Genomic DNA, 14,413 nt, shown 5'->3' on the forward strand with positions numbered 1-14,413 from the left:
TACAGAGCAGGAGTAAGCCCTGAGCCCTACCCTGAGCCCTACCCTACCAGGTGCCCCCCACTCCCCAAAAAAAAAGTCCAAGGCTCACAAGGTCCTGGTTCACATACAATCAGCCTAATTTTTAGGGGCAAAGAATTCTACTAGCTCAATCTTATTTTATTCTTGACACCCTATAATGAGACTACAGTCAGTGAAAGTGAGCCTTCTCCCTTTTATCTTTATGGTACTTAGCAACTTACCCCTGTACTATCTGCCCCTTGCATTTTTTTATTTTTGGTTTTAGGACACATCCAGCAGAGTTTGGGGTGGGGGTGGGGGTGGGGGGCAGTGTGCTGCTCCTTGTTTGGGGCTTGGGAATTACTCCTAGGAGTGCTCAGAGGATATTGAGGTACCAAGGTTTGAACCTGGACTTTCCCCATGCAAAGCCAGTGCTTGACCCGTTGAACTCTTCTCCAGCCCTTACTGCATTTCATATTGGGAGAGATGAGGTTAAGAAAGGTGGAGAGGGGCTGGAGCAATAGCACAGCGGGTAGGGCTTTTGCCTTGCACTCAGAGGACCTAGGTTCAATTCCCAGCATCCCATATGGTCCCCCGAGTACCGACAGGAGTAATTCCTGAGTGCGTGAACCAGGAGTAACTCCTGTGCATCGCCGGGTGTGACCCAAAAAGCAAAAAAAAAAAAAAAAGGCGAAGCAGAGAGAGGGTAGGGTGCTTACTTTCATACAGCTGACCAGTGCTCAGTCCCCAGCATGACATTTGGTCCTCAGAGCACCACCAGAAGTGATCCCTGAACACAGAGTCAGGCTTAAGCCCTGAGCAGAGCCAGGTATGATCCTGTCCCAGCACCCCCTCAGAAAAAAAAAAAAAAGTAGCGGAGAAGGCTGAAGACAATAGTGGACTCGAGTCCTACCTAAAACAATTGCAAGTCCCCATCACTAAGGTACCAGGTCCCCAAGCTAACACCATGAAGATTGACATAGGTGGAAAGTGTCCTTGAACAAATCTATCAGGATCATCAAGATGGCCATGGTCTAAGAAGCAGGATGCTCTCTCCTCATTATTGGGCCCCTTGACAACTTCACTAAACTGTCAACCCAAATTCTGTTGCTGTCTATATAAGAATTCTCTCGTTTTAATCAAGTTGAGACGTAGGCTGCTCACTATTTCTCTTGTGCATATGTTCACTTATTTTACCACAAGAGTATTTTCCTTACTTCCCCACCTTGCTAGAGCCTACACAGATCCTTCAGTGCCCTTCTAATAATCTTTTCTGGAGCTGTAGAAATCATACAGGAAATAAGGCATTTGCCTTGTATGAGGCTACTAGGCTGGTTGAATTTCTGGCACAACAGACGGTTCCCAGCACTGCCAGGGGTCACTCCTGAGCACAGAACCATGTTAGCCCCTGAGCATAGCCAGATGCCCTCCCAAATTAATAATAATATGTCTTCCATTTTTCTGTTTCTTCTCAGAATTCTTTATGAGAATTATTTTTATTTTGGGGCAACGCAAGGACTTATTCTTAGGTTTGTGCTCAGGGATCACTCCTGATAGACTTGGTGACCACATGTGGTGCTAAGATCCAACCCAGGTCAGCTGTATGCAAGGCAAACGCTTATCTTCTGTACCATCTCTTTGACCCTATGCAGAACTCTGAGGGCATAAGATGCACTTATGGTGTAATTAATGGTTGATGGCTGTTTTGACCACGGAAATATTGTCACTGCCTTGTCCTTTCTCTCTAGCTCAGTCAGAGGCCTCTCGAAGACAGGAATAATGTCTTAATCTGAATTTGTTTTCCCGATAAAGCTCATCACACTGACTGGCATATTTTAGTAATTGAGAGGAACAATAATCCATTGTAGATGAAATAAAAATGTCTACGAAGGGCTGAGGAGATCACTCAAATGACTGGAGCACGTATCTTGCATGCAGGACTAGGGTTCCATCCCTGACGCCACATATTTCCCTAAACACTGCCAGTAGTGACCAAAGTGTAGGAAAATTTCATTGGAATGATATGGATTGGAACAACATTAGACTACTAAAACTATTGAGTTGGAGAGAGAACAGCGTTTGCCTTGCACAGGACCAACCTGATTCCATCTCCGGCACATCATGTATTCCCCCAAACCATGTAAGGAGTGGTTCCAGAGTACAGTTGGGTATGGCCCCCAAAATAAAATGGGACTATCTGAGTGGGCTTTCCAAATGAGGTGCTAAGGTAGGGTTCCTTCTGAGACGTTCACAGCCTTTTAGAAGAGGAGAACCTCAACTCTAGTCTCTCCTTTTCCTTGGCTTGGGGGCCACACCCATTGGTGTTCAGGGGTTACTCCTGGCTCTGCACTCAGAAATTACCCCTGGCGGTGCTTGGGGAACCATATGAGTTGATGGGGACCAAATCCAGGTCAGTTGCTTGCAAGGCAAATGCCCTACCCGCTGTACTTCACTCCAGTCCCTCTAATCTATTATGAGTTAAAAATAACAGGGTTAAAAAAAATAGCAGGGTCAAAAGGTCCAACTATGGAGCCAGAGAGATGGTACAATGGGCAAGGCACTTGCCTGGTGCAGAGCTGACCCCAGTTCCATCCCCAGCACAACATAGAGTCCCCAAACACCACTAGAAATCACTCCTGAGGGGCTGGAGCAATAGCACAGTGGGGAGGGTGTTTGCCTTGCACGCAGCCGACCTGGGTTTGATTCCCAGCATCCCATATGGTCCCCCGAGCACCTCCAGGAGTAATTCCTGAGTGCATGATTCAGGAGTATCCCCTGTGCATCGCTTTGGTGTGACCCAAAAAGAAAAAAAAAATCACTCCTTAGCACAGTCATGTGTGGCCCTCCAGACCACAATAAATCAGTAAATAAAGATCCAGCTCAAAGCTGGAGGAAGGGGGGGAGGAGACAAGGAGGGCAGAGCAGAGGGATCCTGAGTTATGGCTGGCCTTGCTTCCTGTCTCAACTCACAGGTCTGCCTTGTGGGACAGGGGGCACAGACACCCCCCCCCCACACACACACACAATGGAGTGCTGGTGGGCCAGTGTCAGGGCCCCATGCTGATGGCCACAGATGGCCACACAATCCGCAGAGCCAGCCTGGGTGGAGAAGGGGCGCTGCTCAGAGAAGACCCCGTCTCTCCCCGTCTGGCGGGAGCACGGCTCCAGCTTCCGTCTGTTCTGAGCTCTTCCCTGTAGGCGTCTGAGGGAACACACAGATGGGTCGGGCTGATGGGACTGACTGAGCTGGGGGGAGGCAAGCCTGCAGGGTGTGTGACTCCCCTCATGGGGGAGGCTCTCCACCATCATCATCTTCGGAATGCACAGTTTAAGCTGCTGCTGCAGAGCGCCACTGGCCTGGTTCCTCATCTTTCTTGCTACATTTGACCAGAGGAGGTATTCCTCCTCTCGGGGAGGAAATAAAAGCACCTCCTGTTTTTGGTTTTGGGGCCACACCAGGAGTGTTGGGGGGCTACTCTTGATTTGGGGCTCCTATAGCTGCTCAGGGACCATGCGGTGCCACGGATGGAACCCAGCAATGCCCGGGGATGTCAAGCATGTGAGCTACCCCGTCAGCTGTCTCCTCGGCCTGGAGTGGGGACTCCTTTTGTTGTTGTGAGGGCCACACCAAGTGAGAGTGGGGCACCAGGCAGGTGAACCAGGGGCTGAACACAGGGCTTCACAGATGGCCAGCATGTGCTCGACTCTGCTATGTTCTGGACCCCAAATCCCCCTCCCCTCAGCCTAGCGACCACAAGCTCAATCTGAATTCTTCCCTCACCCTTTTGGTGCTGCCTTTCCACCCTCAGCAGTCTGTTCCTCGGCCTTCAGCCTCTCTTCTTCCTCTGGAACACCAAGGCTTTTTTAAAGTTTAGGTTTTGTTTGTTTTGGTTTGGTTTGGGGGCCACACAGGGTGATGCTCAGGGCTTCCTCCTGGCTCTGCACTCAGGAATTACTCCTGTGCAGTGCTCAGGGACCATCTGGGATGACAGGGATCAAACCCGGGTCAACCACTTGTAAGGCAAGCACCCTACCCACTGTACCCTTAAGTTTAGTTTTTGAACATATATGCCATAGTGAAAGATTCAGTTGGGGGAGGGTACAGGAAAATCTCAAAAGACTGCAGCACATGCTTTGCATGTAGGAACCCCGAATTCTGTCTCTGGCACCATAAAGTTCTCTGAACACTGCCAGGATAGACCTCTGAGCACTAATCCAGGAATAGCCCCTTGAATATCTCCAGGTGTGCCCCCACCAATAAGACTAAAGAGTCAATAGGTATTACAGGCATACAGTTAAATATAAGGTCCAGAGAGCTAGTATAGATCTAGTATAGCAGTCAAGACATTTTGTAAGCTGCCAGCCTGGATTCGATCTCTAGCACCTTATATGGTTCCTTTGAGTCCCACCAGGAGTAAGTCCTGAACACTGTTGGGTGTGTTCAGAAAACAAAATTTAAAAAATAAATAATAAACTTTCCCACCTCTCCTTCACCTTTTCTCAGTAGCAGTCAGTAGTAACAGTCTGATTTGTAATTTGTAGTTGAGTCACAGACCCCTTTGGAATTTGATATGACTGGCCCCTGTTCTCATGCCTACATCAAATTGTTTGAAGCATCGCACAAGAATCAAACCAGCTGTGGGCCAGAGCAATAGTACAGTGTGTAGGGTGTTTGCCTTGCACGCAGTGACACGGGTTCGACCCCCAGCATCCCATATAGTCCCTCAAGCACCACCAGGAGTAACTCCTGAGTGCAGAGCCAGGAGGAGCCACTGAGCATTGCCAGATCTGACCCAAAGAAAAGCAAAAAAAAAAAAAGGTGTGGTTTGAGGTGATGAACCACAGTGTGTACTGCACCATTTCCCTTCCCCTGTCCCTAGAAGACTTCAGTCTGTGGGTCCCCACACAGCATGAGAACACAGGGCTCCATGTTCAAAGACTTTTTGCCCCTCCTCAATCCCCTAAACCCTACTCCCCACCTAACTCTTCCTTCTCTATATCCAGCCACTCAGTGGCCAAGTCTCATTAGCTCTGACTCAAACCCATGGCCCTTCTCTCCCACTGCGGTCTCCCTTCATTATCCTTCACTGGTTGGAACTTACACCTTGCCTCTGCTTTTCTGATCTGCATGGATCACATTCAGCTTCCAGTATCCAAAGGACAATTCTGATTGTGTCACTTCCACAAAGACAAGTGACTCACTTCACAGCCTGCTAGTTGGGCACAGAGTGCGCATGCGTCCCCCGTGTAAGACCCTGGGTTTGATCCCTGGCACACATACAAAAAGCCAGAAGCAGAGTTGGGCATAAAATCTTGTCTGGCATTTAAGGTCCTTTGCAGTAAGGCTGAGAATCTTCTTTTTCATACTCATCTTTTCTTACCCCTCCTCTTCATGTCCCTGAGGTTTCAACCCAACTGTAGAACCATCTGGTTCCTTAATGGGCCCAGAGTGTTTTCCTGGATTTAAGATTTAAACTGCTTCTGTTCACGATTCCCAGGCTTTAAGAGAGTGTTTGCTGCTCTCTAACTTCTGTGGCTCCTTATCACAACCACTGCCATGGTCCTGCCCATCAATGCACATGTACTACTCCAACCCTCCCCCCCCCCCCCAACCCTCACACCCTCTTCTCCATCCTAACAAAAGGAACCCTCAAAGTGCAAACTTGGATGAAACTACCATTATGGTGGCTGGGGAGATGATTCAAAAAAGCTGAGATGCATATTTTACGTGTGGGACCTGGATTTCATCTCCAGCATTACATGATCCACTAATCAGTTGCTGGGAATGACCCCCGCCCCCCCAACCCCTCCAGCTCACTAACTTAGGAGTAGCCTAAGTTGGTTGGGTTGGGCCTTCTCCCCTCCAACAAAGGAAATCATCACCACTAAGACTCAAGCAAAGGAAGAGAATCCAAGCCCAACTTGGATTGACCTCAGGTGGGTTAAACTGTTTCTTAAGCAGCAAGGGAGGTAATTACAAGGATCACCAGTTAAGAGTCCTAGAGATAGAACCCTAGTTCATTGACTATCTCCTAAGCACCCATGCTGGGCAGGTCCCCCCGGTTCTCTTCCTAGTTACCAGCACTGGGGACTCTGGTCTCTCAGTCGCACTCAAGCTGGGACCTGGGGTGGGGAGCAGGCCCTGGGGGCTCAGGTAGCTAGCTGGATAGAGAAGCAGGGAGAGGGGAGCTGCTGCCTCTGCTCTCTTTGTTCAGACTCGTGAAGCAGGCAGCAGCAGCGTGGGCGTCCTCAGGGGAGGCACTGACAGCTTCAGTTCTCACACGGGCTTTGCAGGTGACAGCTGGGTGGTGGGGCTGCCAAGGAAAGGGCAGACCAGCCTCACCTAGCCCCATGGGCTCATGGACCTCCCTGGAGGGTCTCACCTTGAGCCAGCACAGGTCCAGCCTCCTGGTGTCTGAGGACCTGGTCTTTCAATGTCACAAATGTTCTTAATCACGGCTTGCAGCTCCCTTTCCCTGCCTGTGTACTGGGCAAAAGGCTAAGCTGGACTCATTATTTCTAAGAACCTGAGGCCTCTTGTCTTGCACTCCAGCAGCCCTCGGGCTGCTCTGCAACCTCCTGAGAGCTGGGGTCCCCTCTGGGCTTTGCTTTCTCTGTAATTTCCATCTACATGCATTCCTTCTGTGGGGAGCTTTGAGAACAGAGTCAAAATGAGCAAGTGCAGTAGAAAAATTCTTTATTGAAAAGGTTAAGGTGGCCCCCTTGCTGGGGCCACCTGGGCACAGCCCAAAGGGGAAATGCCCCCAGTTCAGCTCTTCCCGCTGGCGCATCTGAAGGCAGGAAATCTGTCCACACCTTACACTTAGTAGCTTTAAAGGGGAAGTGCCAGTGCCCGGGGTGCAGTGGCAAACCACAGACTCAGTTCTCCAAAATTGCAGTTGCAGGCACTTGCCTTTAAGAACTACTTAAAGGTAAAGTGGACAAGTGCAGCAGATAAGAGCCAGAAAGTTTTAGGAAAAGTCCCTAAAGTTGTGTCTATGTCTTTACATTTAAGAATCTCCAATAAATAAATTTATAAAAAAGGGGAAGAAAGTAAGGTGGAGCTTATGCCCAATTCAATCAGCCTAATCAATGGCTGAATAAATAGCAATACTCCTACATTAAAAAAAAAAAGAGAGAGAGAATCAGGGGCTGAAGAGATAGCACAGCGGGTAGGGCGTTTGCCTTGCACGTGGCCGACCCGGGTTCGATTCCCAGCATCCCATAGGGTCCCCTGAGCACTGCCAGGATAACTCCTGAGTGCAGAGCCAGGAGTAACCCTGGTGCATCGCTGGGAGTGACCCAAAAAGAAAAAAAAAAGCTCTTAAACGTGAGGCATATTCGCGCAGAGTACAAAGGTGGAAACTCTGTAAAGGAGTCGGTAAAGCGCTTTTCCAGTTCTCGCTTTGAGGCTCTCTTTACAGAAGAGGTGATCAAGCATGAATTAATTCAAACCAAACCAAGCCAGAAAACTTGCAGAATTATTTTCCTTCCTGACCCACCAGAACCCGTCCCCCCCGCCTGGGACCTTGCCCCACGCGGTCCTGCCGAGGGGTGTGGGTGCCCTGGGAGTTTTTGGTTTCCTAGACCGGACTTCACCACGGAAGCCAGACGGGGGCGGGGCGGGGCAAGGGCCGGCGGAGGGCGCGGTGGTGACCTTGGCGACCGCGGTGGCCATGGCGACGGCAGCTCAGAGCACGGAGAGGTCGTGGCACGACCTGGAGCGCTGCTTGAAGAACTTGGCGTTGCGCGGCACGAGGTTGGCCAAGAAGCGCTTGGCCTTCTTGGTGAGGCTCTCGCGGCGGGCGGGCGGCGCGGGGCCCTCGGGGCTGCCCGAGTCCGGCCGCGGCCCTTCGGCGCCGGCCGCGCGGCCCCGGCTCCGCCGCAGCCGGATCTGGCGCACGGCGCCCTCGAAGAGCTCCTGAGTGTTGTGGTGCAGCGCGGCCGACGTCTCGATGTGCTTGCAGCCCAGGGTCCCGGCCAAGTGGCGGCCCTCTGCAAGAAGGGAGCGGCTCAGACGCCAGAGCGCAGGGGAGACCCCGCGGGCGCCCGGGAAGCGGCTGCGGGAAGTCAATCACCTCGACTGAGACCAGCCCCCCCTCCCCACCCCCCAGCAGGTGCAGGGCAGATTGTGGCAGCCCCAGGGTCTCGGGCTTCGGGACTGAGCTTCCCGGGCTACACGCTATTGGGTTTGCGCACCTGGGAAGGGGTGGGAGCTTCTGGGCGAGCCGCGAGGGCGAGGGTTCCCTGACGCACGCGGCCACGTATGCACTAGGTTGAGGTTCATACACACCCTCCACGGAGACTTCCCTGGAGCGGACCAGATCGCTCTTGTTTCCAACAATGATGACAGGCAGGTCATGGTGGGGCCTCCCAGCCCGGAGCTTTAGGAGGGTCTCTGGCACTTTGGAGAAGCTTCTTCGGTCAGTGACTGAGAAGACGATGAGAAAGGCGTCCCCCGTCTGGAGGCAGTGGTCCCGCAGCCACCCGCCTGAGTCCTCCTGCAGATGGGTGGAAAGTCACAGCATGTCAGGACCTAGGAGTGTAAGCATGATGAAGACGCCTTCCTGCGTCTGACAGCTCAGTCTCCATTCCCAAAGTTGTATGTGTGACTCTGTGTGTGTGTGTGTGTGTGTGTGTGTGTGTGTGCGCACACAAGTAACGCAAGCCCCACGAGGGGACAGAGGATCTTACAACTAGGTTAACACACCCTATTTCTTTAAACACCTTTTCTGTTTTTGGTGTAGAGGGACATGTTGGTTTATACCCAGCAGTGCTCAGGGCTTACTCCTGCGGTTACTTAGGGGCCCATATGTGATGCCGGGGGATAGGCTAGGGTCAGCGCATGCAAGGAAAGCATCCTCTACCAATTCTTGGACCCTCCCCTTATCAACTCTTCATTAGAAAGTGAATGCTATTCAACTACATGTAATATATTCTCCTACTGCTCTATATACAGTTTATGCCCCAAGTAGTCACAAGTCCTTATTTTTTCTACCCCTTATTTCAGAACCTGGAACTCTTGTCTTATCCCATCCAACTTTTTCAGGCTGAAAAGTATCTGGGTGGGACCAATTTTAGGGTGTTCAGTCTGGCTAGCACCTGCAGGACTTGTCAAATTCTGATCCTAACTTTGCTCCAGGGAAGAGTTCCTGGGTGGATGGCAACTCCCATAGGCGTGGCAAGCACTTTAATGCCCGCCTTCTATGTCGTAGACAACCCATGTGAAAGGTAATCAATGCAGAAGCAGTGATCCACTAGCCAGATTCTGCCTTTCTTCTGCCCCCACCAGATCTCAGGACTTTCCTGCAGTCCCATCTAAGTTCTCACCTGTTCCCAGATGTCGTAAACAACCAGCGTCACTTCCTCCTGGTCTACCATGATACGTCTCTCGTAGGTGTCCTCTGTTGGGCAAGGAGGATGGGAATATAGCCCGTTAGGAGGTCCCCAATGTTTGTGAGACCTGACAACCAGGACCTCTCATCCCAGTGCCCTGGGGGGTAGAGTGGGAAACCTGCCCCCAAGGGAAGCCAGCCCAGAAAGCACGGGAGAAGCTTCCCTGGGGTCTGGCTACAAGGGGCTGCTCCTGCTTTTAACTCTTCCATCTCTAAGGCTTCAGCAGCGCCCCAGCCCCTGCGAGCCTGCCCTCGGATACCTGGGTTCTCTGGCTCGTGAGCACTGTCTCCCTGGAGACCGCCGAAAGTGCCTGCGAGGGTGCTCTTGCCCACGCCGCTCTCGCCCACCAGCATGACCTTGAAGACAAGATCCTTCGGGGCGGCACCTGCTTCCCCTGAACCCAGGGAGTCAGAGGAGCCCGACGAGGAGGTCTGGGGTGGCCAGTCCAGCTCATCCACAGCCTGGGTCCGCCGCAGCTGGTGTTTGTAGGGCACTGGCATACTGCCTCTGCGTCTGGGGGCGCCTGGGGGTCCGCCCAGGTCCAGGCCCGCCAGCAGTTTCTCTGGCTGCTTCAGCACTGTAGCATCTGCTTCTGGGGAGACAGGGTTTGGGGTGGGGGCAGGGACGAAAAGGAAACCCTCAGTCGAGTAGGCCTCAAGGCCACCTTCGGAGGACTGGGTCCTGGCTTCAGAGGCTTCTGCAGGAGCTGCGGAGAGCCTGGCTCTGGCCCTGACCTCCCCAAGCCTGAACTGGTGGGGCACTTTAAGTGGAGCACAAGGGTGGTCCCATGCAGTCTCTGGCTGGGGCTGCTGCCCCCTTTCACACTTCACACAGGCACCTGCCCCGCCTAGGCCTCTGCCCCCATGGGCCCTGCCTGCTGGAGAAGGCACGGGAGAGGCAGAGGGGAGGCGGCTGTGGCAGCTCAGATCCTGGGGGGTGAGTAAAACTTTGTGGGGCGCCTGTTCCAGGAGAAGCCTGTGCTCTCCCCCCGGTGCTGCGCGCGCGTGTGCTGGGTACCCGTGGGTGTACGAGACTGCGGCTTCCCGCAGAGCTGTAGGTGAGCACATTGGGGGCTACAAGACCCCGGGTCCCTCTTCTAAGTCCCCAAGAAGCCCCTGGGGGGAATAATGTACAAGGGCCTCCTCCCCTCCCCCCAACCCTAATAGAGGAGAGGCAGTGACCAAGCACCAAGCACGGTCAGGGTAACCCGAGGAGGATCCGCAGACACAACAAAGGAGGTTGGGGAAAGGCTGGAAATAGACCAGGATCAATACCTGGCCAGCTGCCAGGCCTCCGGAGCCAGAGAAACCCCGACAACAGGTCCCCCGGGGCTGGGGGCTGCCCCTGCTCACCCCCTCCCCCTGGCCACAGCTGACCTGGGGGCCAAGCACCCAACGCCCCCGGGGCAGAATGGGGGAGCGCCACCACCCTTCCCCCTAAGCTCCTGTCCCCCACGTCCCGCACGCGTCCCGTCCCCCTGTCCCGGTGTGAGCTGGGGAACGAGGCGCTCCCCGCTGGTTTGCAGAGTTGCTCCGCGTGGGTTCCAACCCCAGTTCTCGCCTCCCCACTAGAGCTCCGGCTCGTGTCGCCCTGCTTTCGGCTCCCCCTTACCTGCGGTGGGCGTCCCCGGAGGGGAGGCCTGGTGGCTGCCCGAGGGACAGAGGGCGGTGGTCTCTGTGTCCGCGTCCATGTCGCTGCCGGTCAGAGTGCTGCGTGCGGGGCGCTGTGCGTGTGCCGCCGGGGCGCTCCAGCACCCGCTCCCTCTCGCAGCAGCACTGTCAGCCTTTTCTCTTAAATACCAGCACCCCCCCACCCCGACACCTGGGGGACTGGGCCCGCCCCCCATGAGGTCACGCATGCTAATGAGCACTGACGTCAGCGGGATTCCCTCCGTTCGCACCCCCCTTCCTTTGTGTAGCTTCGCTCCAGGAGCGCGCACACTGCGGGAGTCGGGCTGAGACGCGGAGAGAACAAAGTGATGTCGCGGTTGGGTGGTCGCGGTTCAGGGAAGTGGGGTGGCGGGAGGGAGCCAGGACGTGCCCTCCCCCTGGAGCAGGGGCTGTGGGTCATTTGCCTCTATCTCAGCCATCGCCCAGTGCCCAGCCCCACGGCTGTTCAGAGGGGTCCAAAGGCAGAGGCCCCCCGGGGACTGCATCCTGCCGCTCCGCTCCGCACACTGTCTTCTTCCTCAACCACCCCTTGGGGTTGAGATCCACAAAAATGCCATTTCTTGTCCTAGCCCCTGGCAGATGGGGGTTCTGAGGAAGAAAGTGGGTGCAGAACTCCGCGGCGGGGGCTTCCTCCCCTATCCCTTCCCTATCCTTTTCCTTTGCTGGCACCCGCTGACCTCGTGCTATCAAAGGAGGAGAGATTCCCGGAGACCGACCAGTGTTCTAGAAGTTCCAATTCCACGGACGTTTTGGTGCCAGGACCTCTTCCAAGCATGCTGGAGGGTGAAACGGCCTCCAGACTTTGGGCTCCACAATGTCCCTCCATTTGGCAAGACCTCATTTTCTGCTTCTCTGAAGCTCCTGTTCCCCCCTCCCCCGCGCGCACACTACTTTGCTGACCCCCCCCCCCCCCGTGAGACCTGCATGCTCCCCCACTGCCTGGGCTCCCCACTCCAAAGTGCTGGGTGACTTCTTGCCTCGTCGCTCTCATCCCTGTGATCCTAAAGCTGACACAGAAGGTGGGTGGTCTCTCCCCAGATTACACAGCTGGAAAATGGGGACATCATGGTTCTCACCCAGATTTAATTTTTTTGGGGGGTCCCTAATCGTGTTCATTAATCACTCTTGGCTGTGCTTCAGGTACCAAACCTATGCTGGCTGTGTGCAAGGAAAGTGTCCTTCCTGCTTACATCTCTCTGGCCCCATCAATGAGATCTTTCTAATGCCAAAGACAAAGATCAATTTTCATCTCTATGGATCCTGCCTTCCAGTCTTCAGCATCCCACTGTCTCCTATTGCTGGAAACAATGTTTTTGCTTCTGTTTGGGGCTCACACACTGCATGGTGGGAATGGGGGGGGAGCAATGAGGGGGGAGGTTACAGGTCAGGGCTACTCTAGCTGTGCTCAGTGATGGTAGTCCTCAGGGGGACCACGTGGTGCTGGGAACTGAAGTCCCAGTGGGTCCCTCCTAGCACCTGTAGGTTGGGTCCTACAGTGAGTGCAATAACTTAGGGGTCTTTTGGGGGGCCACATCTGGTAGTGGATAGTGCCACAGTTGGCTATTCCCTGAGGTGTTAGATCAAACCCTGCAAGGATGGTGCTCTGCTGCCTAGCCATGTCACATCCCAGCCCCCAGCAAGGATATTTTCTGGGCCACACCTGGTAGTGCTCAGGATTTATTTCTGGGATCTGAGCTCAGGACTCACTCCTGACAAGACTCAGGGACCCATAGGAGGTGCCAGAGATTGAACCCAGGTCAGCCACATATAAGGCAAGCACCCTAGCCACTGTACTCTTTCCAGCCCAGAGTCTTTTTTTGTAGGGGGGTCTGAAGGGATGCTTAGAACTTACCATGAGGTGCTTAGAACTTACTCCTGGATCTGCACACAGGGATCACCCCTGGTGTGCTTGGAGGACTATGTGGGGGTATCAGGGATGGAACGTGGGTTTTCAAAGCAAATTTCCTACCTACTTTACTGTGGCTCCAGACCCTGGAATCTTTTTTTTCTTTGGGGGAGGGGTGTGACCAACAGTGCTCAGGGGCTATTTCCCTTAGTGTTCTTGGGTCACTTTTTTTAATGGGGTAGGGGTACACCCAGTGGTGCTCAGAGCTGGCTCTCCAGGGAGCATATGGGGCACTGGAGATTGAACCCAGGTCAGTCACAAGTAAGACAAGCACCTTACCAGCTCTACTAGCGTGAGCAGCTCTACTGTTCACAGCTCAGGAACAGGCTGGCTGTCACTGTGAGACCCCATTCCTCTCACAAGAGTGGGGGAGGTGCAGAGAAAGCACGTTAAGATGTTTACCTTGCACGCAGCCATCCTAGGTTTGGTCCCCAGTACCACATATGGTCCCCCAAGCCTGCCAAGGGTGATCCCTGAGTGCAGAGCAAGGAGTAAGCCCAAGCACCACCAGGGGTGGTCCCTTCCGAAAGAAAACAAAGAATAAAAAAAAAAATCTAAGCAATGCTGGGGATGGCCCCCAAACCAAACCAAAAAATATATGACAAAGTTTGAGAGTACCAGGCTGAAGATTTCCAGGTGGAATGAGGATACGGTACAGAAGAGGTGGGGTAACCCAGGTGGCCACAAGCCATAGGGGAGAACAGCGCCCCCTGCTTCACTGCACCCACCCTGGTGAGCCCTCACATGCCTGTACCCCCAAGGGACAGTAAGAAGCAAGGACCAAGGTCTCTGGAGAGGGTCTGGCATCAGCTCGGTTCTTCCGAGCGGAGGCTGGGGTGCAGGATGGTGTGTATCTCCTCTGCCTCCTCCCTAGGTTCCAGATGAGAGGAGAGGGAACACGCACTCAGCCCCAAACCAGGACCCCACCCCCAGAGTCCCCTGACCTATGCTCAATCTTCCCTTCACAGGCCAGGACAGTGTGTCACCTTGCTTCCGGAGGCTGGTTCAAACGTTTCTCAGATATCCCCATGTCTGTCACCCTGTCCCCTCCAGGGCTTCAGCTCTGGTCACTGTTAATGCTTTCCTTCCTTTCCTTGTGTTTGGGCCAGACCTAGAGGTACTCAGGGCTTACAGCTGACTCTGTGCTCAAGGACTGAGGTCATACAGGGTGCTAGGGATTGAACAGACACCAGCAACTGCCCTACCTGCTGTACTATTGCTCTGGGCCCTGTGGTTTCCCCTCCCAGAGGTATAGCCTGTGGCCCAGCTCTCATACTTGCTTATCCTGTGAACTTTCACCCAGCCTTGAAGTCAAACTTTATCCCAACCACCAACAGCACTTCTTGTTCTCGGGATCACACCCAGGGTCTCACTTGCAAAGCCTGTGCTCTACCACTTAAACTATGTATATCCCTGACCCCAACAGCATTGTCTTTTGGGGCCA

At 53.7% G+C, this 14,413-nt stretch overlaps 2 protein-coding genes across 3 annotated transcripts in view; both read right to left on the reverse strand.

Moving 5' to 3' along the window:
* The window catches only part of CUNH14orf119 (chromosome unknown C14orf119 homolog), a 275,876-nt gene that overhangs the window by 216,714 nt on the left and 44,749 nt on the right, over positions 1 to 14,413 (reverse strand). The gene's annotated exons all lie outside the window — the stretch shown is intronic.
* On the reverse strand, positions 7,678 to 11,159 carry REM2 (RRAD and GEM like GTPase 2). 2 transcript variants are annotated; one of them, XM_056134435.1, is made up of 5 exons: positions 11,005 to 11,159; positions 9,653 to 9,982; positions 9,328 to 9,401; positions 8,291 to 8,498; positions 7,678 to 7,992 (listed from the first exon to the last, which is right to left on the reverse strand). In XM_056134435.1, exons 1-5 carry the CDS (start codon positions 11,081 to 11,083, stop codon positions 7,688 to 7,690), a joined length of 996 nt encoding a protein of 331 aa, XP_055990410.1. In that variant the 5' UTR covers positions 11,084 to 11,159; the 3' UTR covers positions 7,678 to 7,687. The 2 variants fall into 2 exon arrangements, with proteins under 2 accessions (XP_055990410.1, XP_055990409.1); XM_056134434.1 differs by having other exon boundaries at positions 9,653 to 9,985; positions 11,005 to 11,156.

The sequence above is a fragment of the Sorex fumeus genome, unplaced genomic scaffold (assembly GCF_029834395.1).
Source record: "Sorex fumeus unplaced genomic scaffold, SorFum_2.1 ptg000098l, whole genome shotgun sequence".
NCBI classification, from domain to species: domain Eukaryota; kingdom Metazoa; phylum Chordata; class Mammalia; order Eulipotyphla; family Soricidae; genus Sorex; species Sorex fumeus.

Excerpts from the sequence above, each read along its gene's own strand:
- REM2 (XM_056134434.1), bottom strand. The coding sequence starts at position 11,083 with ATGGACGCGGACACAGAGACCACCGCCCTCTGTCCCTCGGGCAGCCAC. Across the intron at positions 8,499-9,327 it reads TTTACGACATCTGGGAACAG|GAGGACTCAGGCGGGTGGCT; the intron begins GTGAGAACTTAG and ends ACCCATCTGCAG. Across the intron at positions 7,993-8,290 it reads CAGGGAAGTCTCCGTGGAGG|AGGGCCGCCACTTGGCCGGG; the intron begins GTGTGTATGAAC and ends CCCTTCTTGCAG.